The 24993-nt window shown below is 43.4% G+C and overlaps 1 protein-coding gene across 2 annotated transcripts in view; it reads right to left on the bottom strand.

The window, feature by feature from the left end:
* Positions 1-1940: 1940 nt before the first annotated feature.
* EXD1 (exonuclease 3'-5' domain containing 1) overlaps positions 1941-24993 on the bottom strand; it is a 33742-nt gene continuing 10689 nt past the window's right edge. For both annotated transcript variants that reach the window (XM_077818865.1, XM_077818864.1), the window contains 6 exons: positions 24235-24302; positions 18757-18843; positions 17371-17673; positions 14444-14587; positions 12923-13114; positions 1941-4903 (listed from right to left, as the gene is read on the bottom strand). In XM_077818865.1, coding sequence (XP_077674991.1) covers positions 4124-4903; positions 12923-13114; positions 14444-14587; positions 17371-17673; positions 18757-18843; positions 24235-24302 — 1574 coding nt within the window. In that variant the 3' untranslated portion in view covers positions 1941-4123. The remainder of the gene's footprint in view (positions 4904-12922; positions 13115-14443; positions 14588-17370; positions 17674-18756; positions 18844-24234; positions 24303-24993) is intronic.

Genomic DNA, 24993 nt, shown 5'->3' with positions numbered 1-24993 from the left:
AGCAGACTTTATATATACACAGAGAATATGAAACAATACCTCCTCCCACCCCACTGTCCTGCTGGTAATAGCTTATCTAAAGTAATCGTCAGGTTAGGCCATTTCCAGCACAAATCCAGGTTTTCTCACCCTCCACCCCCCCACACAAATTCACTCTCCTGCTGGTGATAGCCCATCCAAAGTGACAACTCTTTACACAATGTGCATGATAATGAAGTTAGGCCATTTCCTGCACAAATCCAGGTTCTCTCACTCCCTCACCCCCCTCCAAAAACCCACCCCCATACACACACAGAGTCTGTGTGTGTATGGGGGTGGGTTTTTGGAGGGGGGTGAGGGAGTGAGAGAACCTGGATTTGTGCAGGAAATGGCCTAACTTCATTATCATGCACATTGTGTAAAGAGTTGTCACTTTGGATGGGCTATCACCAGCAGGAGAGTGAATTTGTGTGGGGGGGTGGAGGGTGAGAAAACCTGGATTTGTGCTGGAAATGGCCTAACCTGACGATTACTTTAGATAAGCTATTACCAGCAGGACAGTGGGGTGGGAGGAGGTATTGTTTCATATTCTCTGTGTATATATAAAGTCTGCTGCAGTTTCCACGGTATGCATCTGATGAAGTGAGCTGTAGCTCACGAAAGCTCATGCTCAAATAAATTGGTTAGTCTCTAAGGTGCCACAAGTACTCCTTTTCTTTTTACAATATCAATAGTTTATCAATTCCCCCCAACAGACCCACACACACAACCCTGGGCCTCAAATCATGGCTCTGATCCTCCCCCAACAGATCTCAGTTATGCAACATTTATCTCAGCTAGTGCATGTCACCTGCTGCCCCTTTGGGAAGCAATGCTGAAATATTTATTATAGAAACAGTTTACCTCTCTAGAATAGTACATGCCAAACACTCACACAGCAAAGCAATTGAAAAGCACACATGCAGAAAGACTAGCCAAGAGGGTTTCCAGCCTTCCATTTTCACATTACATGTGTGGCTCAGGGGGACATGCTGTCTGTGGAACCGGAGCTACACGCATGCAATGTAAACATGAACCCTAAGGTTAGCAGAAATCTAAAAATGATCCATAGGCATGTTGGTACTATCTGCCAAGGTCAAGGGTTATTTTTCTCTTCGGGAAATTCACCCTGCTAATTTAGAAGAGCCTCTATTTTCTGAAAGATAATAAATTACACATGCCCTGTGCAGATATGGGAGAATGATTGCTGGGCATGTGTCTACTTTTCCACCTGAGGGATTATTATACCATAGTTCCAGCACTGATTCATCAATGCCCCTTTGGTGGGTCCAGCCTTACTCCCTTCGCCTCATAGGTGAGCCAAGATCTTGAGGGGGCCTGCCCCTCTGGAGGAAGTCTGAGCCCCTCTCCCTATTTCCCCATATGAGCCTGGAGCTGGAGGATGTTGCACCTCCAGGAGTTATGAGTCCCTCTCCAGTCTCCTCCTATCAGCTGTAATGTGTGGAGCTCTAACCCCCCTTCCTGCCTTCTGTGTGCGTTGGTATTCAGGGGATCCTCCAGACCCCCCAGAGAGCAAGTAACTGGGGAAGACCTGCCCTGCTGTGGGTATGTCTACACTGCTGTCAGGGTTCTCTCCCCACTCTGAACTCTAGGGTACAAACGTGAGAACCCGCATGAAAGACCCCCCAAGCTTATTTCTACCAGCTTACGTTAAAAACTCCCCAGGCACAAATTCTCCCTTGTACCTTGGATTTAAGTAACGCTGCCACCACCAAGTGATTTTACAAAGAACCAAGGAAAAAGACCACTTGGAGTTCCTCTTCCCCCAGCAATCCCCCCAAGCCCTTATACCCCCTTTCCTGGGAAGGCTTGAGAATAATATCCTAACCAATTGGTTACAAAATGATCAAAGACACAAACTCCTGGGTCTTGGAACAATGGAAAAATCAGTCAGGTTCTTAAAAGAAGGATTTTATTTAAAAAAAAGAAACGTAAAAACCATCTTTGTAAAATCAGAATGGAAAATACTTTACAGGGTATTCAGATTCAAAACACAGAGGATCCCCCTCTGGGCAAAACCTTAAAGTTACAGAAAACAGGAATAAACCTCCCTCTTAGCACAGGGAAAAATCCCAAGAAAAACAAAAGATAAACTAATTCACCTTGCCTGGTTTACCTATATTGGTTGCAACATTGGAGACTTGGATTGGGATGGGTTGGAGAAGATGGATTTCTGTCTGACCCCTCTCAGTCCCAAGAGAGAACCCCCACACAAAACAAAGAGCACAAACAAAACCTTCCCCTCTCCCAAGATTTGAAAGTATCTTCTTTCCCCGTTGGTCCTGTTGGTCAGGTGCCAACCAGGCTATTTGAGCTTTTTAACCCCTTAGAGGTAAGGAGGAATTCTAGGTTACTCTTAGCTGTATGTTTATGACAACTGCAAACAGGTGTGACTGAAGAATGAGTTGACATACCCAAGTTAGCTTTGATTTAGTTAGCTCAAATACCAATAGCAGTGAAGCCACCCTAGCAGGGGTGGCAGCACAAGCTAGATTCTCAAGTACGTATCCAGGGTCTCAGACAGGGCTGTAGAGCCTTTGCTGCTGAAGCTTCACTGCTACTGTTATGCAAGCTAGTATGTGCTTGAATAACTGCCACCATTCTAGAGATACTAAACTGCAACCCGCAGGGGAATTATGCATTTATCACACACATGGGGCAAGGGTCAGGCAGAGCACTCAGGAAACCCCCTCAGAGAGGAAGGACCCCCCCCCGGTTGCCTCATCTCACAGCTCAGCCAAATTTCTCCAACTCATCCCTCCATTATTCAATACAGCAACTTATAATATAATGAACACAGCTTGAGCACACACAGATTATTCCCAGTGCCAGCTCCAGAGGGCAGAGTTAAGGTTAGGTGGGTGTTCACCTTAACTCTGTAGTGTCTGGTTTTCAGAGCCTTGAGTTTAAGTTTAAAAAACTAAAAAAATTGAGAAGCTTGTTTCAAACTGATTTTATTTTTCTATTTAAACCATGACAGCAGACCCTGGATTTTTTTTCTTAAATACAGAGCACTGTAAATGTTTCAGAGAACTTGTGGAAGCTTGTCTCTCTTTAGCCCCAAAATGCACTGATATAGGGAGCATAATCCACCTCTGAAACACCTTCCACACAACAATGAAAAAAAGTAAGCCAGTACCAAAAGAAAGTCCTATTTGGGAACTGCTAGTTTAGTATTGTTTGTAAAAATATATGGAGTTTGTTTTCCCTGGCAATAATACTTCAAAAATGCACATATACATCGCAGGCTGACAACTGGAAATCAATGACTCAACAGTTTGTGTCCCAGTCAACACAACTCAAACAAGTATTTTTATACGTTCAAAAGCACCAACCCTGGATTCCATATGATAGTGAAACAGACTCACATTTCATTAATGTAACTCTGCAATCTAAGAATGAGGGGACCAAAGATTGCAATCTTCTTGGGACAGAGAACCACACCTCCTTCCTGTTATGTACACTGTTAGTGCTCAGTGAAATCTTACTGGAGACAACCAGCCACAAAACTTCACAACACAACCTTCTCATCCCAACAGAATGAGGTGATTTTCTCTTCCAAAATATCAAAAGTGCTGACCATGCAATACTTAAATATATGTATTTACCAAATCATGGACAATCTTGAACAATCCCATGCTACACAGCTCAGTTACTTTAGCAGTTTGTGAAAATGATGGAGCTGAATCTACATTAGTGTTGTCACACTGAGGCCAGGTCTACACTAGAAACTTTTGCAGATATAGTAATGTCATTTAGGGATGTGATTTTTTTATACCAGCAAAAGTCCTATGTAAAATGCAGTTATACCTGCGCAAGAGTGCTTTTGCTATTATAGCTTATTTTGTTCAGGGAACTGATATAAACTATACCAGCAAGCTATATCCACAGTAGGGCCTTGTCTGCACTACAAAAACTTTGCTAGAACTGGGTGAGAGTTCTGTAGAACTATTTCAACCAGTGGGGAACATAGAAATGAAATATTTTTCTCCAATACCTAAAAATTCTCGAAGACACTTGTACAGACAGGACAGTGGAGACAATTATATTTTCTTTTTTTGAAAGAGTAATAAAAATAATTCTGCTATTTTCCTGCAGGGCTTGGTGCCGGCATCCGGGAGCTGAGACCTGAAGGGAAGGCAAAGCGAACAGCGGAATTCCTTTCCCTTTCTGGCCTTACTGGGAAATGGGAAATGTGGGTCTGGGTCATCTTCGAAGATGGGTTCTGCCACAAACCAACAGTCTCTAGGACTGGGCAAGGAGGCAGTACAGAAAGCGAGGGCTGCCGTGGAACCTGGAATGAATCTTGAAAAGAACGGCTAATTTTTGGAGGGGTATAGGCAGACACAATGGCGCTTTGCTTTGCACAAAGTAAGTCTTCATCCTTGTTTCCCATGAACAATAGACTTATCTCTTCTTCTAAAGATCGAGCAGCCTGTGTGTGAGGTTTCTGCATTGGAGAGAATCCCTTCCCCGTTGCTTGGGTGTTCTCTGATACAGAGTTCCAGCTGATCAAGTCTCTTGCTCCTGCCTCCATTTCCAAGGGTGGATTTTTACAGCCAATTATAGACTTTTTATTTTCCCAGTGATCTACCACTTGCTTTTGCTCATCATAATTTTGATGAAGTGGATCTTGGGGATGGAAGGATGTCTTTTGTAAGGCTGCTCCATTAGAAGAAAGCCAACCACTATCCTCTCCTTGTTTTTCTTGCACCTCCACTGCCTTCTTTCCTTTGGATTCCAGAGGTGGTCTGATCAAGAGACCCTCCTCATTTACCTTGTACTTTTTTAATGCTGTCTCTCTTCGCAACTTTTGGAAATCTGCCAGCTGATGCAGCTCCTCTGGCAGCTCCATACAAGAGGTCTGATTAAAAAGACAAGGAGAAAAAAAATACAGGCAGAGCATGAAAGACCTCTGTACAAGTCACAGCCCAACAGAATAATATCCTGTCATTAAAATTGTTTACTATAATGCCTCCCAAATTTAAAGTATAGTTTCTCTGGAAGAGAGGAATAACACAAAAAATTTTCAACTTCCTTCTTAAAGGCAACCTACCACAGAAAAAATATTTGGGTTTGTACCTTTTGCTTCTTTATGATGTATAAAGAACTGAAAGGTTTAAAAAAATCCTTCTGCTCATTTTTACATTAGAAATTTAGGCTGATCTACCCTGAAAGCCTTTCTGCACTAGGGAATTGTAGTAAAAAAAATTCCCACTGATAGCACCACCAGATCAGCTGCTCTGGTGGTGGGGTCTCTCTTTTAGACAAGGCTCCAGGGGCTTCTGGGGTTTTTACTGCCATGTCATTTAAGCGTTGGTAGAATTCCCTATTGTGAACTGGAGAACTAAGGAAATGACCATACCATAAGAGTAAAAAAGACTGAAAGAAAGAAAAAAATCCTCAACCTCCCCCGCAAAAAAACCTCTCCCCTCCAAAAACCAAACAACTAGGAAGGAAAGGGATTTTTAGACAAAACAAAACCAACAGATTTTAAACTAACACCTATTCCAATACCCAGGGACAATCCAGACTAATGAGCAGCTATGTCACCCCATCCTCCAACCTAGGGTGCCCTTTATAATGCTTTACTGCTGTTGCCTCTTCCCTGGACTGCTCACAACCAGCTTCCAGCATGCAAGTCACTCCCAGCTACATCTGTGTGTGCTGCAGCCAACCAACCACACCTTTGTTCTTATCAGCCTTGGTCTTACTGCAAGGTGACCCCTACACACTCCCAGTCCCAGATTTCCTCCCAGAAATGTATGTCTTGAATTACCCAGCCCTCTCCTAAGCAGTACAAATTCATATAAAGTCCACATTTCTTTAATAGAAATAATATGCACACGCCACCTTGTTAGCCCAAATAGAGTTTCCCAGACACTTCAACTTAAACACGCTAGATTAGAACAAGCAAAAGTTTATTAACTACAAAGTGAGATTTTAAGTGAGTGCAAGTAATGAGGCATAAAAGTCAGAAACGGTTACAAGAAAAATAAAGGTAAAGTGCAACTGGTGCTTAACATAAACTATGTTAAATTCAAAGCAAAGTTTTTCTCACCACATACTCTCAGCAGTCTTACTGACCAAACTGCTTAGGCCAGGACCCCTTTTCCAGTTCAATAGGTGCTTCTTTGTCACCTCTGGAACATGAATTGATGGACAGAGAGGAGGGGTGCGTTGGGGTGTCTGTCTCTCCTTTTTATATTGTCAGTCCCCCTCTTGGAAACCATTTCCAGCTGAGATTCTGGAGACAAAAAGTCTACAGAGAAGGATGTTCCCTGCTGCTTTTCCTCACCTGTTTGGAGTTTCTTTGTCTACCCTTCCTGCTTGATGACTCTGTTTACTACTTAAATGCAAATTAAGTAGCGCACACATTCCTTTGTTTGAGACAGACCTGTTTGCCAACTTCTGCTGTGGTTTGGAACATGTGTTAACAACATTATACAGAGAAATATTATAACTTCACATACAATATTGCCACACATTTTATCAGGACAACACTGACCAGCAAATTATGAGTTTTTAGGTGATACCTCTCAAGGCATAGTTTGTTCAACATTTATTATAATAGTGTGTAGGGTGTGGACAGAGGGCTACATTGTCACAAAAGTAAACTTAGCATTCTGGACGGAGGATATCTTTGCTAAATATTCACACCTCCACCCTTTCAATTAAGGTGCAAAAAGCTCACTAACGTGCTTAGAGACAGCAAGCAGGTCCTTCAGCTAAATTAGAGAAGACCATCCCCAATACTGGTTACATATGAAGCAAGCAGTTTCAGGCCATCCTTATGCATCATAAAGTGGCAAGAAAAATGCAAAATAATTTTAAAAAAATCCTTTAACATGTCACCTTTGAAAGGGACAGGTCAAATCAGATTGACTCCAAAAATCTAGGCTTATAAAAACAAGATTTTTTGTAAGAACAATCTAAAAAATGCTCATGATATGTTCTGGTTATTTAAATTCCAATGGAAGTAGTTGTTTTTTTTTAATTCCCCTACAGCATTTGCAACCCAGACATGTGGTCTTGGCTTAGAGACTTTATGTATGTATTGTTAAATCCCCTATTCATTGCTCTAAGTGCCTACATAACATAAACATACATATTAAAGAATGTCACATTAATACCTACCTAGCCCTTTAGGACCACAACTCTTCTCCTTCCAATCCACTCTCACCCACTTAACCACCCCCTCATAAAGGCCTAGAGAAATAGATAAGCCTCCTAGCTTGCCTGAAGGTCAATGGTTTGGCTCCGCTGGATCAGAATGGTGGTGGTAGTAAATTCTAGTGTAAAACGCTTTTAACTGAAAATGTCCTGTCACTAGCCCTGTCCTGTTTGACCAGGAGGATGTGTGTTTAGCATCTTAAGTGCTGAGGTATCCTACAGGGAGACGGGAAGCCAGGACCTAAACATTTAGGGCTGGGTCACTCGGAAACAAACTCGAAGCCAGTGCAATCTGTGGAACACAAGCATAGCATGCTTCCAATGAGAAGTAAATAGGCAGTCATTCTGTACCAGATGAACGTTCTAAGTAGTTCTCAGGAGTAGTTGTACAGAGCACATTGCAGTGATCTGTTCTAGAAGTGACTGCCATGGTTTCCTGTGTCTCTACAAAAAAGACTGTGACAGGTCTGAATGCAAAAGAAAATGTTGCCAAATATAAATTGAAAAAAGCACTCTTGATCATTTCCTGTAACAAGGACATTGTCCAAATAACACTGTATGCCATTCAGTCCCTTCAGGATCTCCTCCATGGCTTTCTGGAACAGGGCAGGTTTTGATGTGATACCAGAAAGCCACTTGTTGTAACAAAATAAACCTTTATGTGTGTTGATTGTGAGACGCTGCATCAATCTCTATTTGTAGGTATGCGTTGAGCAAATCCAAATTATTGAAACAACATCTTCCACTAAGAGTAGCAAACAAATCTTCAATAGGAGGTAGTGGATACTGGTCTCCACATAAAACTGGATTCAGCATCACTTTGAAATCTCCACAAATTTGACCTTAGCCATCCTTCTTGATCACTGGTATAATGGGTGTAGCCCACTCACTGTGTGAAACCAGTGACAAGATGCCAATGTTCACTCAACGGTCCAAATTAGCCTCCACCAGAGGCTTCAGAGCATAAGGCACAACTCTGCACTGGCAATATTTTGGCTGGCTGTCACACTTAACAGTGAGCTTCACTGACTTGTTGCTCATCTGTACAAGTTCTTTTTCAAAAACTTTAGAATGTCTGTCAAGTATTTCCTGAAGATTTTGAGATGCTTTCATGATCGCCTTGATCTCAGTCCAACTCACATTGAGTGTGTCTCAAGCCAAGATCTACCAAATAATTGTGGATACTTTCCTTCAATCACATATTCTAAGTGTAAAACAACTGATTGTCCACCTAGTTGAAACTTCACCTGGAGTATCCCTTTTGGGACCAAACTTTTCTCCAGTATAAGTCTTCAGAACTGTGTAAGTTTATTCCAGAGGAACTAGTGACAAAGTCTGGTGATAGGTAAATACAGAAATCAGTGAGATGGCAGCTCCAATATCATGCTCCATTCTTGTATGAACTCCTTTGATCAAAGGTATGACCCAGATGCCATCGCTGACTCCAGCTTCTGATAACACATGTAATGCTAGGTCTCGGTCACTGTCACTAGAGCTAATCTTTTTCCACATTATGAATTCCCAAATTCCATTTTTTCTTAGGTTCACTCTTCATAGGTGTCTTCTTGGATGGATGGTTACTCTGTGTTGGTTGCTGAGCTGAGCAACAGGTCATGGCAATGTCTCTTTTCTTCTGGCACTTTCTGCAAATAAACTGGCATGGCCAGCAATCCTTCTCAGTGTGCGTAGTTTGGGCACAATGGCCACACGGAAATTGTTTCCGTTCCTGTAGTCTTCTGTCTCACTAATTCATGAGATGAACATCTTGGTTCACACTAAATTCCAGAGCCTACTTCACTGCAGTTTCCATTGTAATTGATACTTCAACAGCCTTCTTGAATGTAAGCACTGATACAATCAGTAACTTCTTCCAAACCGGGTCACTGCTTAATCCAGAGAATAACTGATCAATCAGGGCATCACTTAATGTCTACCCAAGCTGACAATGCGCAAATAACTTCCTTAGAGCAGCAACAAATTATGTTACCAACTCTCCACTTCCCTGATGGAACCAGTAATGTTCTGCTATCATTGATGTGGTAGAAGAAAAATGCTGTGGATGTAACAGTTTCGGTCACAGTTGGAGATAATAGCAGTCTATATGCCTTCAGACCCATCACTGTCAGGAAGGTTGAAACTCGTTCATTTGGAATGGTGTTGTAGATTACAAATTGCTCAAAACATTTGAGGTACAACACCATTCATGATTTGGATTGTCACCAAATTCACCAGCAATGCCCACAAAAGTTGCCATTTCTTTGTTCTCTTGTTGGACTTCACCTTCCTGAACACCTTTAGTTCCACAGAGAAACTCCTTTTAGTGCACTATCTGTATTCCTTCTGCAGACTTCTTTCTTTGCCTGTATGTGGCCTCCCTCTGCTGGCTATAGACCCTCAGTGCAGGTTTAAACTGCTTGCCAGCCGCTTGCATGTGGTCAATCAATATGGCAGCTTGCTTTCCCCTCACTGCTTTGTTTGCAGGAGCTCCAGGCAGCAACCTCTTCCTTTGTTCTGCTTTTAATTGCCAATTCCCCCTCTCTAGCTGGCTGGTTCACACTGTCCCAGCAGCAAAATCAGCAGTCTGCCACCTTGAGCCTCTAGATAAACTTTTCCCTTTTTTTCATAGTATTATTTGCTTAACGTTTCTTCTTCCTCAGGCAGAGGCAGCTGTAGACACTTGTGGGATAGAAATCCTGCATCTCAGAATGATATATTTGGACCCAGCAAAGAAGGAGATAGACACAAAGGGAGCTTATAGGACCACAGCTGTCTGCTGTGCTCCCTTTATTACTCAGGCTGCAAAACTGAAAACAGCAGGAAAGTGAGGCTTTGCACTGGGGAGGGGAGAGCACTCAAACATTCAAAGGGGAAGGAAATAGCAGATACTTTTAAATTGGTTTAGTTTAGTTAAGGAACCAAGTTTAATTCAATTCAAGAGTGTCTGCACAGTGATTTTGCAGTGATTTAAATAAATCAGTTTTTAAACACATTTTACTTAAACTGGTGCAACTTTGTGTTTCACAGAAGGCCATAATCTAGTGAACATCTAGTTGTTTCCCCCACACACTGAGGTTACCTCTGCTAGTGCAAGTGTAACTGAAAGCACAGTTGCCAACTTTCACGCACTAAATAAGCACCCCGACTTTCACAATAAGCCAAAAATCAAGCTAATCCCGTTTCAAAACAAGGCCAAAACAAGCCAATCCCTAAGAACCCCAACACTCTATGTAACTAGATCCCCCCGGCATGCAGTCTGGGACTGTGGTGGGCCCACTGTGCACCCCGACTCTCTCCCCCCCTTGCCCCTGCTTGCCAGGAGCTGATCAAAAAAAAGAAGCAACAAGCTACAACAAGTAACAGCCAAACAAGCAACAAGCTACAAGGCAAAAACTAGCCAACAAGCAACTCACAAGCCAACTAAGCCAAAAACAAGTCCAATTTCTGAGGGTTTTTCGTGGGTTTGGCATGACTATGCCAAACAGAAACAGAAGTGAAACCAACTATTTTCACTGTCCCAGATGAGAAGTTTTTTTAAAAGGAAACAGATAGTGTGAAGAAAAATAGATCATCAAATGTAAGAACTATTTAGATTTTAACAGCAATTAAAAAAAAATAAGTAAGGATTTTTTTAAATGAACACAGCCAGATTAATTCCCAATCTAAATCCTATAGCGTCAATGGATTATAACCCAAGATTTGACCCATTGTTAGTATGGATACTCCATCGGAGTAACCCACAAACTTTTTTTTTTTTTTTTGGTGAGCTGGTGGGGAGGGGAAAATAAATTTATGCTTTTTTGCTTCTTTATTACAAATAACAATGGTCTAAAAAGAAAAGGAGTACTTGTGGCACCTTAGAGACTAACCAATTTATTTGAGCATGAGCTTTCGTGAGCTACAGCTCACTTCATCAGATACATACCGTGGAAACTGCAGCAGACTTTTCCACGGTATGTATCTGATGAAGTGAGCTGTAGCTCACGAAAGCTCATGCTCAAATAAATTGGTTAGTCTCTAAGGTGGCACAAGTACTCCTTTTCTTTTTGCGAATACAGACTAACACGGCTGTTACTCTGAAATGGTCTAAAAGGTTGGGTTTGCCCCCACCCCTTTTTTTGGCATGTATGTTACATTAGAAATTCAGGTCCCCTCAGACCTATTTTTCCTGAAAAACTATGGACACCTTTTTCTTCCTTTGCAGGTCACCTTTACAAGAAAAAATGTATTATTATGGCCTCTTCCCCTTCATCTGTGACGCAACAGTGACATCTACTGGATGAAGCATATGAGTAGTCCCATAGGATTTAAATTTGCGCTTTGTTGAATTGGGGCCAGACCAGAAAAAGTTTAGATCGTGTCTCCTTCTTAAAAGTGAGCTACATTATTATTCCTTATCTCATGTTTCCCATTTAAATGTGGGGCAGAAGAATATTATCAGTAATTTTAGAACATTTTTCCTCTGTGGATATATCCCAGCCTCATTTCTTATTTACAATAGTAATAGCTAATTAAATTAACTCAAGAGTAGGTATTCCAAGACCCAAATCCTGCTGAAGTGCGATCCAGTGATGCAAGAGGATGGATTAGAGGTCCTTTCCAATCACTATCATCTGAATTCTCCAGTGAGTCTAATTCCAGACATACCCTTCAGATATCGAATCCAATGCAGAGATTCTAATGAGGCTTAAGGAAAAAAAAACCTCATCGACCCAAAGTGATTCTCATGCAGGGGACAAGTCAAAAGCCAAAATAAATCATATTAAAGATTATAAGGATACTTTTTAAAACAATGGCTTCTAAAATTATACACTGAAAGAAAAAAATTCTGCATACTTTTAAAAAATACTCACATATCCAAGACTAACATTTTTTAAACCTTTGATCCCAGGCCCAAATTACATGGTTTCTACTGACATTTGTGCTGATGGTAACTCAGACCTTTAGTACTGTAAACCAGGGATAAAATACTAATGAAGACCCTGATGCTGCAAACACTTATGCAGGTGCTTAATTATTCATGTGTGGAGTCCCATTCAATGGGACGGTTCATAGATATGTTTAACTATATGCACATAAATGTTTACAAGATTGAGGCCTATGGGTGGGGTTTTATGAAGGGAAACCAAATTGGAGAATGCGTCTAAGAGAATTGTTACAGAGAGGGTTATGGAGGTGCTAGTGAATGGAGTGACAGGAGAGGGAACGCAGATGCCTAGGAATATATGCACCAGAATGTACGCACAGAGAGTAGCAAGATCATTTTGAAAAGCATTGCAACTTCTTTCCCTGAAGTCAGCAGCCCTTTGAGCATCCCTGCTGATTCTGGTTTGTGTTACAGTTCTTTCCTCCTGATATCAGGAGTCTTGCAATAACAATCCAGAACCACTTTCATAAGAACATAAGAATGGCCATACTGGATCAGACCAAAGGTCCATCTAACCCAGTATCCTGTCTTCCGACAGTGGCCAATGCCAGGTGCCCCAGACGGAATGAACAGAACAGGTAATCATCAAGTGATCCATCCCCTGTCGCCCATTCCCAGCTTCTGGCAAACAGAGGCTAGGGACACCATCCCTCCCCATCCTGGCTAATAGCCATTGATGGATATTTCAAGATGGATGCTTCCACATTCCTTCAAGTATCACAGGAGCCACTGCAAGGAATTCTGGGATGTGTCTGACAGGCTCTCTGCAAGCAAGAATGTGTCTACCTCTGTGCTCCCCAGCAGATCTGCAGACCCCTCCCGATATGCATTTAAGTATCCATCCACCAAGGTTGTTAAGTCAGACATCATCTCATCCATTAGCCACAAGCGGAGAGGTAGAAGGTAAACGGTTTCCAGAGCCAACACTTTCAGCAGCGAAGGTGGAAGAGGTCTCACAAACCATATATCAGGGGTCTCCTGCATGTCCCAAATATAAATGAAAAAACCCAGTTATTAACCTAGCAAAATTTTTAAGAGCAACTTTTGCTCATGTGCTTCCTTTTCTCATCTGCTCACACTGTATTTCCAGATGCTCATAATATTCCCAGGGCTGTTGAAGCACACACTAGCTATACCATTGCAGTAGCACCCTCTAAGGCCTTCTCTATGCACAAAAGTTTTGCCAGTTTAACTATTCCAATCTAGACATACCCTACATTATCTAAGAGCTTCATGTCTCTTCATGGTTTGTAGTTTTTTTGCCCATATATCATAATTTCAAAATGACCTTTTAGAAAATACAATTATGAGCACTGATGGCAAGTGAAGCTTGAACCTGCTGTTGATGGGACTCATGAGAGGGGCACAAAAGGTCAAGTGCCCCTCCAGCAGGGTCAAGTGCCTCTCCAGCAGTCGGCCCGGGCAGAGAGAAGAAGGAGCAGGGCCAGAGCTGGAAGAGAAGAGGCGGAGTCAGGGCCAGAGCCTCTTCTAGCCACGCTGCCTTGGATGCTGCCTGGTGCAGCTGGGAGAGCACCTGGCTGTGGCAGCAGCAGGCTGCCCTCCACCCAGGTTCAGCTTCTGGAGACAGTGGCCAAGTGACCCAGAGCGCCTTCCTCCCTACCCGCCCCGGGTATGCTCAGAGTCGTCTCGTGTCCCCAGAAGTCAAGCCTGAGCAGAGAGCAGGCTGCTGCTGCCCCCTCCCCAGACAAGCTCTCTCGCAGCCAGCTACTGCTGCGCACAGAGCATGTTGGGGGGGCTCCAACTCACTCAACTGCTGTCCCGGAAGCCAAGCCTGGGCGGGAGGCAGTCCGCTGACTCTCCCAGGCAGCTGCTGTGCTGTACTGGGCAGAATCTGGGAGTGGCTCCAGGGCCTGGCTGCTAGGGAAAGCAACCAAACATGGCAGGGGGAGCCAGCGCAACAGGAGGACAGAGACCTCCACCCAGGTAACATGGGGTGGGAAGGGGCCACGGAGAGCGCAGGGGCCCCTGGCTGGGGGGGGGGGGCAGGGAGGAGTCATATAGGGAGGTCACATGTCCTCCCCTTTAGCTGGTGACCCTGAGCATGGGGTGGCACCAGTCATCTAATGTGCTTCCTAGGTGGTTACAGAGATTGCCTGGATAATACCAAGTAGAGTCAAACTCCCTCAGTTACAATTCCAAACTGCACCTATTAATCTGAGTTTCCTACCATCAAGCTCCTTCTCCAACCGACAATCATGACAGACAAACATTTAAAAGGGGCAATGTACAGTTCCTGATTGTCTCCTTAGAGACAATGACTGGTATTGAACTAGCTGAGCCACTCACTTGAACAGCCTGCTGCCTGTACACCAGGAAGGACACCTTTCTGGGGGACATCTTGAGGTGTCGCATCAAGCACTCCTGTAGGGAGCTGATCCGATGTGGAAGGAACCCACCTGTTACACTGGAGAAATGCAGGACATCAGCAACCTGCAGAGGGAATATGAAAGGGATCAGTATGTCATGATCAGCATCTGTTGGCCCTAAAAGCAAAGAATATAGAAGTTTGTTACTGGACAGTAAATTAAAAATAAAATTTCCAAATCATAATCTTTCCATGCCTTCAAATGTCGCTTAGGGCATGAACAAGGCTCCGCCATCCCTGTCTATCCTGGGCCACTCTTAACACATCCTCTAGATAAGTTTGCTGCCATCAAATTAATCCTTATTTCAGCTGTGTACAATCTCAGAGCTAAGAGTTTTCTGCCCACTCCCTTTAAAATGTTACAGTTATGTTTAAGGAGAGTTCCCGTTAGATTCCTTCCTTTCTCACTAAACTTGTTGTTTCTTAAATTATTAAACTACTGACACAAAGGGCTTGACTACACTTATATTTTATAGCGCTCTAACTTGCTGGCTCAGAGGTGCGAAAAATCACCCTGAGGGCAGCAAGCCAGAGCGCTTTAAAGCGCTAGTGTAAACAGGCTCCGATCACTTGGAGCTAATCCCCTCATGGAGGTGGATTACCAGGAGCGCTGGGAGAGCTCTCTCCTGGCACGCAAGTGCGACCACACTCGCACTTCAGCTCCCGCGACAGCGCTTTGAAGTTTCCAGTGTAGCCATGCCCAAAAATGAGGAAAAATATGATGAAACAAATTTATACACAAAAACGATAAGCTTCAGTATTATAACACAGGAGTAAAGCTATAGAATCAATACTTTCGCGGAAGTACATTAAAAGCCACACATAGCACAAAGGGGCTGCATTGAATGTTATATCACCTAACTAATAGCACCTGATTGGGCAGTTACCACAACAATTGTCTCACAGGTAGAAGGTAAATAAAATATTTTTGACAAGCCAGGCAGACTTGGCTGTATCTACACTGGAGATTCTTTTTTTAAACAAATAATTTCATTGTTCCTAATATCTGCACAGCTGTTAGTAACAGCGGGACCATGCCACTGAGTGAGGCATACTGATACATCTTTTGAATTTTCCTCTGAAAAGTTGTTGCTCTTTAAGAACTGGTATTTGCTTGCTATAAAGTGACTCATAAATGAGATCTATGTGGGTTTGCCTGCACTAAGATGTGGTGACTTCTGGGCACTCTGACTCCAGTGCAATGGAGTGCAGAAAGGAAAACAGGTTGATTCTTCAGTGACTGGTGCACTGAGACAGCAGTGGAAGGACTGTTTGCATCAGTTTAGATATACTGGAAGTGGAATGCATCTGCTCTGCCACTAAACCAATTTACCTCCCACCAAGACAGAGCTGGACTGATTATGAATCAGACAAGAGATCTATCAATGGGGGAGGGAGGGAGTATATGAGCATATTAGTTCCCACCAAAATAAGAGGAGTTATACCAATGCAACTTGCCTGCTTAGACCAGGCACTTACTATGTAGAAAACAATTTGCAGAGCCATCTGCAATGTGTCAGTTAACCATGCAGGAGCCAGAAAACCTGCTCTAGCATGGAAGGTTATCTGATGGTGGGTACTGAAGGAAATGTTTTGCAAAAATTTGCTTGTACAGACAAAACCTATCACTGGCTTGGTGATTCTGATTGATATTTGGCTGCTGGTGGTGACTCTGAACAACAGTTCATCCATCTGCTCCAAAAGTCATTTAATAAAATACGTTTTGGGATGGGTTAGGAGAGAAGCCTTGCATACACTAAGAAAAATTATCCTGCTAGACTACGATTTCAAGAGTTGAGACAAGTAACACTATGCTGACTATGTCTTTTCACAAGTCATGCTTAGCACAATGACTAGCCAAACAACAATTTGTCCCTGTCTACACTGAGTGGAGTCATAGTTGGCATGTGCTGGTTAACTCATTTCTTCACTATCAAGTTCCAACACAATAGCACTTAGTAGTCAAGACAAGCCTCATGCATAGTACTGATGCACCTCTATCACAGCTAGCAACTATGGAACCAGATGCTTTTACCACTGCCTGGTCTACTCTATCACTCTCACTGTTGCTAGCATTTGTGGAGCTGCATCAGCAGTAGACATGTGTGGTCTAACTCATTCACTCTGTTTCTGCACTTGTAACAGGGATGGAAAGAGTAAAAATAGATTTACACTGACTTTATCCAGGGGCCAATCTGGACTTCATGTAAGTGGGAGTAAGCCTCAAGCTCCCACCAAGGTTGATCATGATCAATGATTGAATCATGATTGAATCATGATCAACCTTGGTGGGAGCTTGAGGCTTACTCCCACTTACATGAAGTCCAGATTGGCCCCTGGATAAAGTCAGTGTAAATCTGGACTTCATGTAAGTGGGAGTAAGCCTCAAGCTCCCACCAAGGTTGATCATGATCAACTAACATATCTTTAAAGGTGTTAAGACCTGTCTACACTAGTTGCTAACATATTTTTAAACCAGCGCTCAAACAAACACCTTTTTCGTAGGTTAAGATTTATCTTCACTAGGATAAAAAGGTCGGGGGAGGACTCAGAACTTTAGCTAACACATTCTGACTGACATTCAAAAATTCCAATTTAGACAAGGCAAGCTATGCTTTAGCACAAGCTGGCTGGTCAAACTGAAGCCTTTGACCATCTGTTCACACATATATACAGCTTGCCTTGCCTGTACTGGAGTTTCAGAGTGTGTTCGTTAGACCGTGACAGCTAGTACATTCGAAGCAAAATGCTTGTATCCTAGTCAGGAGAAACCCTTACACCAAGCCAATAAGCTTTTCTCTTGCTGAAACTATTCTCTGGTTACAAACCAAACTGGTCAGCAGGGTACCTGTGTATCAAACACGTTGGAAAGAATGACTCCATACTGGTGTGAGAGGCAGTCTGAGATCAAACGGCAGTCATGGATGACCTGAAGAACCAAAGAAAGATGCTGGAACCTGGCTGTCGATTCAATATCCAAATGCAATTTCTTACTGATGTGGCTCAACCATTTCACACATGCCCTGCCACCCTTCTGAACACTTACCTTCAAAATGTTCTTGTCTTCCAGCACCATTTGCAGTCCATTTTTGAAAACTCGAGGCCCCAGAAGGAAAATATCAAATAAAAAAACCCGACTCCTCGTGGCTACCTAAAACAAACCAATCCCAATTTATTTGCAAGTGGGGAGGCCAGAGAGGGATATAAAAGAAGGGGGAGGTCTGCTGTTACCCAGCTTTGTCAAAGAATGTCCTCAATGTATCTTGAGGACAGCAGGTTTACAGTTTCATGAATATTAATCTGGAGAAAATCCCTGCTGTTTTCAAACAGATACTCGCAGACTAGTTTGCCATAAGGGATTAAACTCAGTAGCTTGTTGTGTGTAGTTACATAATGGGCATTTTCAGAACATGCATATCAGAAATCCTATCCACAATGCTTGAATTAAAAACAACCTTCCATTTCCCCACTTCCTTCACTGGATATAGACAAAGCGAACAACAGCCCCCCCTGAACTTTTCCATTCATTGACTCCCCTTTCACTGCAAGGGTTAAAATGAAAACACTGTCTCCTGTCTTCTGCCACCAGACTTTGATACAAGACTTGGCCTTGCTCATATTCAAAGTTGCCCTGGCTTAACTAAAGGTGTTATTTTAAACCAATTTAATTAAACTCATTCAAACCCTGTGTGGACACTTAATTTTACATAAACCAGATTTAAAATTGAATTAAGAGCATCCACACAGGCTTTGGACACATTTAAATAAATTGTTTTTTAAACCTTGAAAGTTAAACCAATGAAACTTTTAATTTAGATAAGGCCTTACTATCATGAATCTAAACATCTCTGGACTCATGCTTTTAAGCTAATCTTCCCATATTCTGACCTGTTTCAAGATCGATCATCATCAAGGCCTTGTCTACATATAAGAGTTTTGCTCCTAGCATAGTTAAAGCAGCAAAATTCTCCTAGTGTAGATGCAGTTATATCAAATTGCTTATATTGTTATAGCTTATTCTGGTTCAGCAAAGTAAAATAAGTAATACTGATATGAAACACTTTATATCAGTATAATCGTTTCTATAAAATGGCTTTCACCAGCTTAACTATGTGGGTTATACAGGTATATTTTTTAAGTGTAGACCTAGCCCAAGTTTTTCCCCAGATTATGCCTTCTTAACAGTGGAACACCTTGAAAAAAAACATTCTCTCTTTCTTTAACTGCCCCTTACCTGAAGCCAGCAGAGTCTTCCATGACGACACAGATTAACACCCTCTGCTGCCACACCAAAAACACACTGTTTTTTGATGTGCAGCATCTAGTGAGAACAAGAAGGAAAGGAATATACAAATTGGATGCCTTGGGAGTCTGATCATAAAAACAGGGAGTCTTTCAACAGAAGTCATTAGTGACCAAAAGTAATTTGCATCTGACAGCTGTTCAGTGGCCTGTGAGAAATACACTGGAGGTTTCAGTCCAATTACTGGAAGATAGCCATATAAAGCACAACATATACTATAATCAGTGCCTTCAGTGATAGTCTAGGAAGAGAGCTTCAGGACTGTATGGCACTCGGATAATGAACAACTCTTTCACCACTAGAGGAGGTTTGAGGCATATTGTTGAGATAGTATGGATAAGCTTGCTCCCTGTACTTTACCTCTTTCCATGAATTAAAATATGGGTGGTGGGTGAACCACGGGCTCAGGGAGGTTAGCCCCCGGCCCGCCCCTATCACCCACCTTCCCCTGCCAGAACCCAGATCATCCCCTCCAGAGTGTAGGGCAAGCGTCGTGAGCACCGGATCCAGCTGCCACAGGCCAGCCCACATTAGCCCCAACCCCAGCCCAGGGTCCCGGCCACAGGGGAAGAGCTGCAGAGTGCCGGGAAGCAGAAGGGGGCCTGGGGGTAGAGCGTGACCAGGCCACACAGGGCTGTTTGTGGAAGCTCAGCCTCCCCCAGCCTTTGATACCCACTGCCCATGGATTAAAAGGAGTTCATCCTCTAAAGCTGTACATATTATTATTAATATTATTGTAGCATCGAGGAGCCCACGCACTGGCCAAGATCCCACTGTGCTAGGTGCTGTACAAAAACAGAACAAAAAAGATGGTCCCTGCCTCAAAGAGCTTACAATTTAAGTATAAGGCAAAATGGATTCAGACAAACAGATGGTAGAATACAAGAAAACAATGACACAGTATTGGTCAGCATGACTGGCAGTGGTCTCAGTACACCAGCAGCCTAACCACTGTCAAGTTCTGTCAATATCTTTTGCAGTACTAAAAATCAGAAAAAGAAACTGAAGAGAGGCTCAGTTGGGGCACTGAAGGAAAAAGGGTCTGGACCATTATAGTATTCTTATAATAAAGCAAGTCTCAGAGCATAGGCCATTCACAGCAGCAAAGGCCAACATTATCGTTTTTTAGAAGGAAAAAAAATCTCACATCTTCCTTTTCAAACAATGCTTAGATTAGCTCTCTGGGGCAGGGATCATCTTTTTGCTATGTGTGTGTACAAGGCCTAGCACAATGGGGCCCCAGTCCCTCGCAGGTCCTACTTCCATGTAAAAACAATAACAGTTTATGTTATACAAACACAGGGAACAAGATCATTTCCCCCAGATAAGGCTTTTAATCATGAACCTGCCATTAGTTCAAAGGGTGCTATGACAGAACCCTCTCACCACCAGGTACTTAAGCCTCCTGTTGAATCTACAGCAGCAAAGCCAGTTTCCAGATCCGGGGCAGATTGGGGAAGGAAAAAAAAAAGAAAGTGGTGGTAACTTGCAAAAGCCCCACACACCACTGAAAAGACAGACCAACTGATTCTGTCACCCAATACCAAGTAATTCTGAGGCTCCACACAACACAGACCATTTAATTTTAATTCCTACAAAACACATCCATTGAATTCTGACCCCCAGTGATTGACAGACCCCCATACACACATGGCCCCTTGCACAACCGCTATGCACAATTGATATAAATCACACACAAAAAAAAATAGACACAGATCTCCATATTTGATAGACTTCACAAAGATAACAAACCCCAACATGCACAGAACTCCCCCCACGCATTTGATACATGTGCACACACCTTTCCGCATCATTGTTATGCTGGTATAAGAAGTCATTGGTGGTTATGAAAGAGATCATTGCCACTTTGCTCAGACAAATAGTGGTTACCACATCTCCATAGGAGTTAGGTAACACCAGCTGTAAAGTGTACTCCAGAACAAGATCTCATGGAGAACTGCTCAAGATCTTGCATAACAAAATCTATTGGACTAAGACAGGGTCTCAGGTCATCACTCTAAGGCCATGTCTACACTACAAAGTTAAGTCAACATAAGGCAGACAGACACAGCGTCAGTGTAGACACTGCATTGCTTATGTCACCCTAAGTGGCCTCCAGGAGGTATCCCACAAAGCCCATTGTGACCGCTCTGGCCACCAGTTCGAACTCTGCTGCCCTGCAGCCAGGTACACAGGCATGTGCCCCATCTCCTTTAAAGCCCCAGGAATTTTTGAAATTCCTCTTCCTGTTTGTTCAGCATGGAGAGCTCACATAGCATTTGCCCAGCTGACCATGCTGGCTTCCTGCAGCAAAACGCGCTCCTGCCTGAAGTACACTGGAGTTGTTGGATCTGCTGGGTCTGTGGCGTGAGGAAGCTGTGCAGTCACAGATCCACTTCAGCCATAGGAACTTTGATATCTATGGGCAGATAGCTCATGGCATGGAGAAGAAGGGGCACAATAGGGACACGCAGCAGTGCCATGCCACGATCAAGGAGCTGAGGCAGGCATACCAGAAGGCAAGGGAGGCCAATCGTTGGTCTGCTGCTTCTTCAAGGAGCTGTACACCACCCTCGGCGACTACTATCCAACCTCCAAGGCCAAAAGCCCCATGGATACTTTACGGGGGCTGGAGACAGTGGTCAGTGGAGTCAACCCCGAAGAAGATGTGATGGAAGAAGAAGTGGAGTTGGGACAGGTGACAAGGACGTCCGGTGGCATGGTGAGCCAGGACCTCTTCTTAACTCCAGAGGTGTCTAGCCAGTCCCAGCACTCTGGCTGTGGCGCGCATGATGCAAGAAAGGGGAGCTCTGGAAAATACTCTTTGTTCTTTGATACTGCAGGGAGACAAGAAGTAGAACTCTGCTTTTTTAATCAGGGTAGAAGAGGGACTGAAATAACCAACACAGGCACAGTATATGCTTCTCATTCCCCTGTGCACCTAGGCAGAGGGGGTCCTGCAGAAAAATTTCTTGATGCCCACCAGGATGTCCCAGGAATCATCCATAGAGATCTCTAGGAAACTTACTTGTAGGTTCTCTGCAATCCTTTGCCAAAAATTGCTTGGGAGGGCTACTTTGTTTTCCACCCCCCGCTATAGGAAACTTTGCTGTACCAATAGGCAATTATTTCTGCAGGCAACAAAGCGACACAGAGGCAAGCAGCATACGGACCAGGTCTGCAGCCACACGTAAGCAGGAGCTGCAACCTTGCATTCTCGGTTACCCTCAGGGGCAAGATAACAGCTGCTATCTCCCCCGCCTGTGGAAAATGATGCCAGTATTCAGAATAGTGGCCCTAGGCGCTTCTAGTGATTTCGCTCTGAAGCCCCCCACCCTTAGTCCCATCTTGCCCCTTCCCCCCAAAGGCTGAACTCCCCATGCCTGGGGCTTCCACTGTGCTGTGTGCCTGCAAAGGGGAAGTGAGAAAGTGGTGTTTCTAACTAGTTTGAATCAAGGCTGTGAATGCACTCACAATAGTTCCTCTGCCTATTATTTCTTTAGGTTCTGCAGATGTGCCCTTGACGGTCTCCTCCTGCACACCGGCTGAGCGGCTCTGTCAGATTAGGAAATGAAACAGGAGGAATAAGGAAGACATGTTCCAGGAGGTGCAGCAATCCTCAGATACTTCGGATTGTGAGCAGAGGGCATAAAGAGAGGATATCAATGAGAAAATGCTTATGGATAGCCAGGAGAGGAAACAGGGACAGGAGCAGATGATACAGCTGCTACAGGACCAAACAGACATGCTGAGGTCCCTGACTGAACTGCAGACAGAACATATCCATGCTTGCCTCCACCTGCAGCCCATACAAAACTGCCTTCCATGCCCTCCCCACACACACTCCTTGCATGTTCCTGGGCCGCCTCAGTACCCCATGCACTCCGCCCCGAAGGACATGTATCACAATGACAGCTGGACATATACCCAACTGTGAGAACCTCATTTGAAAATGTACTCTTCATTTTCATGTCCCTTGCAGAACAAATAAATGTTTGTATTGCTGTTGAATAACAATGTATTTATAGAAAGATATGGAATCTTCATTTGTTTCCTACAAATGGTGGTTGCTGCTGAAATTCATACCCAGTGGCAACTGGTGCATTTGCATTGTAAAATTAATGCGCACACAGCGATCATTACAAGGTTCATAATACAGTACAAGAAAACAATTCTTGGCTAAATGCATTACAGAGAGACATATTACTGGGGCTCATTGTCAAAATGTTCCTTCAAAGCCTCCCTGATTCATATAGCCCCCTGTTGAACCCCTCTAACAGCCTTAGTATCTGGCTACTCAAAATCAGCAGACTGATGATCCATCTCGATGCTCCTTCCCTGGCCATTCCACCTTGACGACGGTGAAACGACCCTAGTGATCCACCAGAGATTGTAATACTATAGAAAAGTAGCCCTTTCTGTGGATGTACTCTGTCGCAAGGTGGTCTGGCACCAAAATGGGGATGTGCATGCCATCTATCACCCTGCTTCAGTTCGGGAATCCCATTGCTGCAAAGCCATTCACTATTTCCCACTCACAGTCCTTCATAGCAGGAGGTAATTAAGGGCTCTGCACACTTGCATCACTACAACCCCCCACAGTGGACTTCCCAACTCCAAACTGATTTGTGACTGAATGGTAGCAGTGCAGAGTTGCCAGCTTCCACACCGCGATCACCACTTGTGTCTTCACTGTTAGGGCAGCTCTCATTTTGGTCTTCTTGTGCCAAAGGGCAGGGGTGAGCTCCACACACAGTTCCAGGTAGGTGGTTTTGTGCATCTAAAATGTCTGCAGTCACTGCTCATCATACCATATACGCATCATGATGCCATCCCACCACTCAGTGCTTGTTTCCTGTGCCCAGAACCAAGGGTCCACCATGTGCAGCTGCTCCGTGAATGCAAAAAGCAATCTTGAATTGTTTCTTTCCATGACATAGAGCAGGAGTCATCATCAGATTTGCAGCTCATGAAATACTGTGTTCATAACGCTCATCACAATACTGGAGAGCAGTATAAGATCCATGCTTTGGGACAGAGATGGCAGGCAAGCAGTTTACAGTGGCTGTTGAAAAGTGGTGCAAAATATAGTTGGAAGCCCATGGAATAATGGGATGGAGAAAACTGCATCATGGGACTGTGAACCTGCCCCCACGCGGCACTGCAAACCCTTCCCAGAACACCCAGCGGCAGATGGTGGCGAGTTGCACAGTGGGATATTTACCCACGGTGCACTGCTGTCTGTCGATGCAAGAGTGCCAAATATGGATGTGCTCCGCCATCACAACGAGCATTGTGTGGACTGCAAAAGCAGTAGAATTAGAGCGGTGGATGATGGTTGACGTAACTTAAGTTGATTTAACTTTGTAATCTAGACATAGCCCGAATATTATCATTGTTATTACTCACAGCGGGACCAAATTTCTGCTGGAATTGATCAATGACTATGTACTCCATATTTTCCTCTTCTTCCTCCTCTGCAATGAAAAACACAACATTAGAGATTTTCTCTGCATCAGTAATCACAGTGGATGTATATTCATACCCGCACTCAAGTCCCATCTTTACAAGAGCTGTACACAGTCCCACCTTCCCTTTCCTCCAAAACAAAAAACTCCAAGTACATTACTGCACTTCCAAACAAAGTTTGCTGCAACTATTCCCAGCAAACATAGAATGATTGTCTGTCAGCAGCAACTCCAGCCTCCAGGATTTTGATCTCACTGTGAAACAGAAACCACTAATGAGTTTTAAAAGTGATCTTCAAAGGTAAACAAAATAGGTAGGTGCCCTTTTTAGTTTCTGTTATGAAATACAGAGGAGTCAGGAAAAGATTTGTAAAAAGGTTTTTAACATTTAAAATTCAGCTTCTGTCCAGGCTGGAACATGTTATAATGAGGGCAGAACTACTAAATGATGACATCACAAGAGAGTGAAAATTAAGCAATCAAGAGAGAAAGGGATTTTTAGCCAGTCTTAAAACTGATTTTTTTGGTTTTGTTAATACTTAGTTAACAATAATGTCTAACAAACACCTGGAGCAAGGCTCTCTTTGCAAAGATTGAGCACTCCCTTTTCTTTCAGTTAAGGTGTGAGAGCTCACAACACATATCTCTGACACCCCAGAAGGTACTCTAGCAAAGCTAGGAAAGACTGGACTTGACACAA

The sequence above is a fragment of the Eretmochelys imbricata genome, chromosome 6, assembly GCF_965152235.1.
Source record: "Eretmochelys imbricata isolate rEreImb1 chromosome 6, rEreImb1.hap1, whole genome shotgun sequence".
In the NCBI taxonomy this organism is placed as follows: Eukaryota; Metazoa; Chordata; order Testudines; family Cheloniidae; genus Eretmochelys; species Eretmochelys imbricata.
This window is presented reverse-complemented; position numbering and strand designations above follow the sequence as displayed.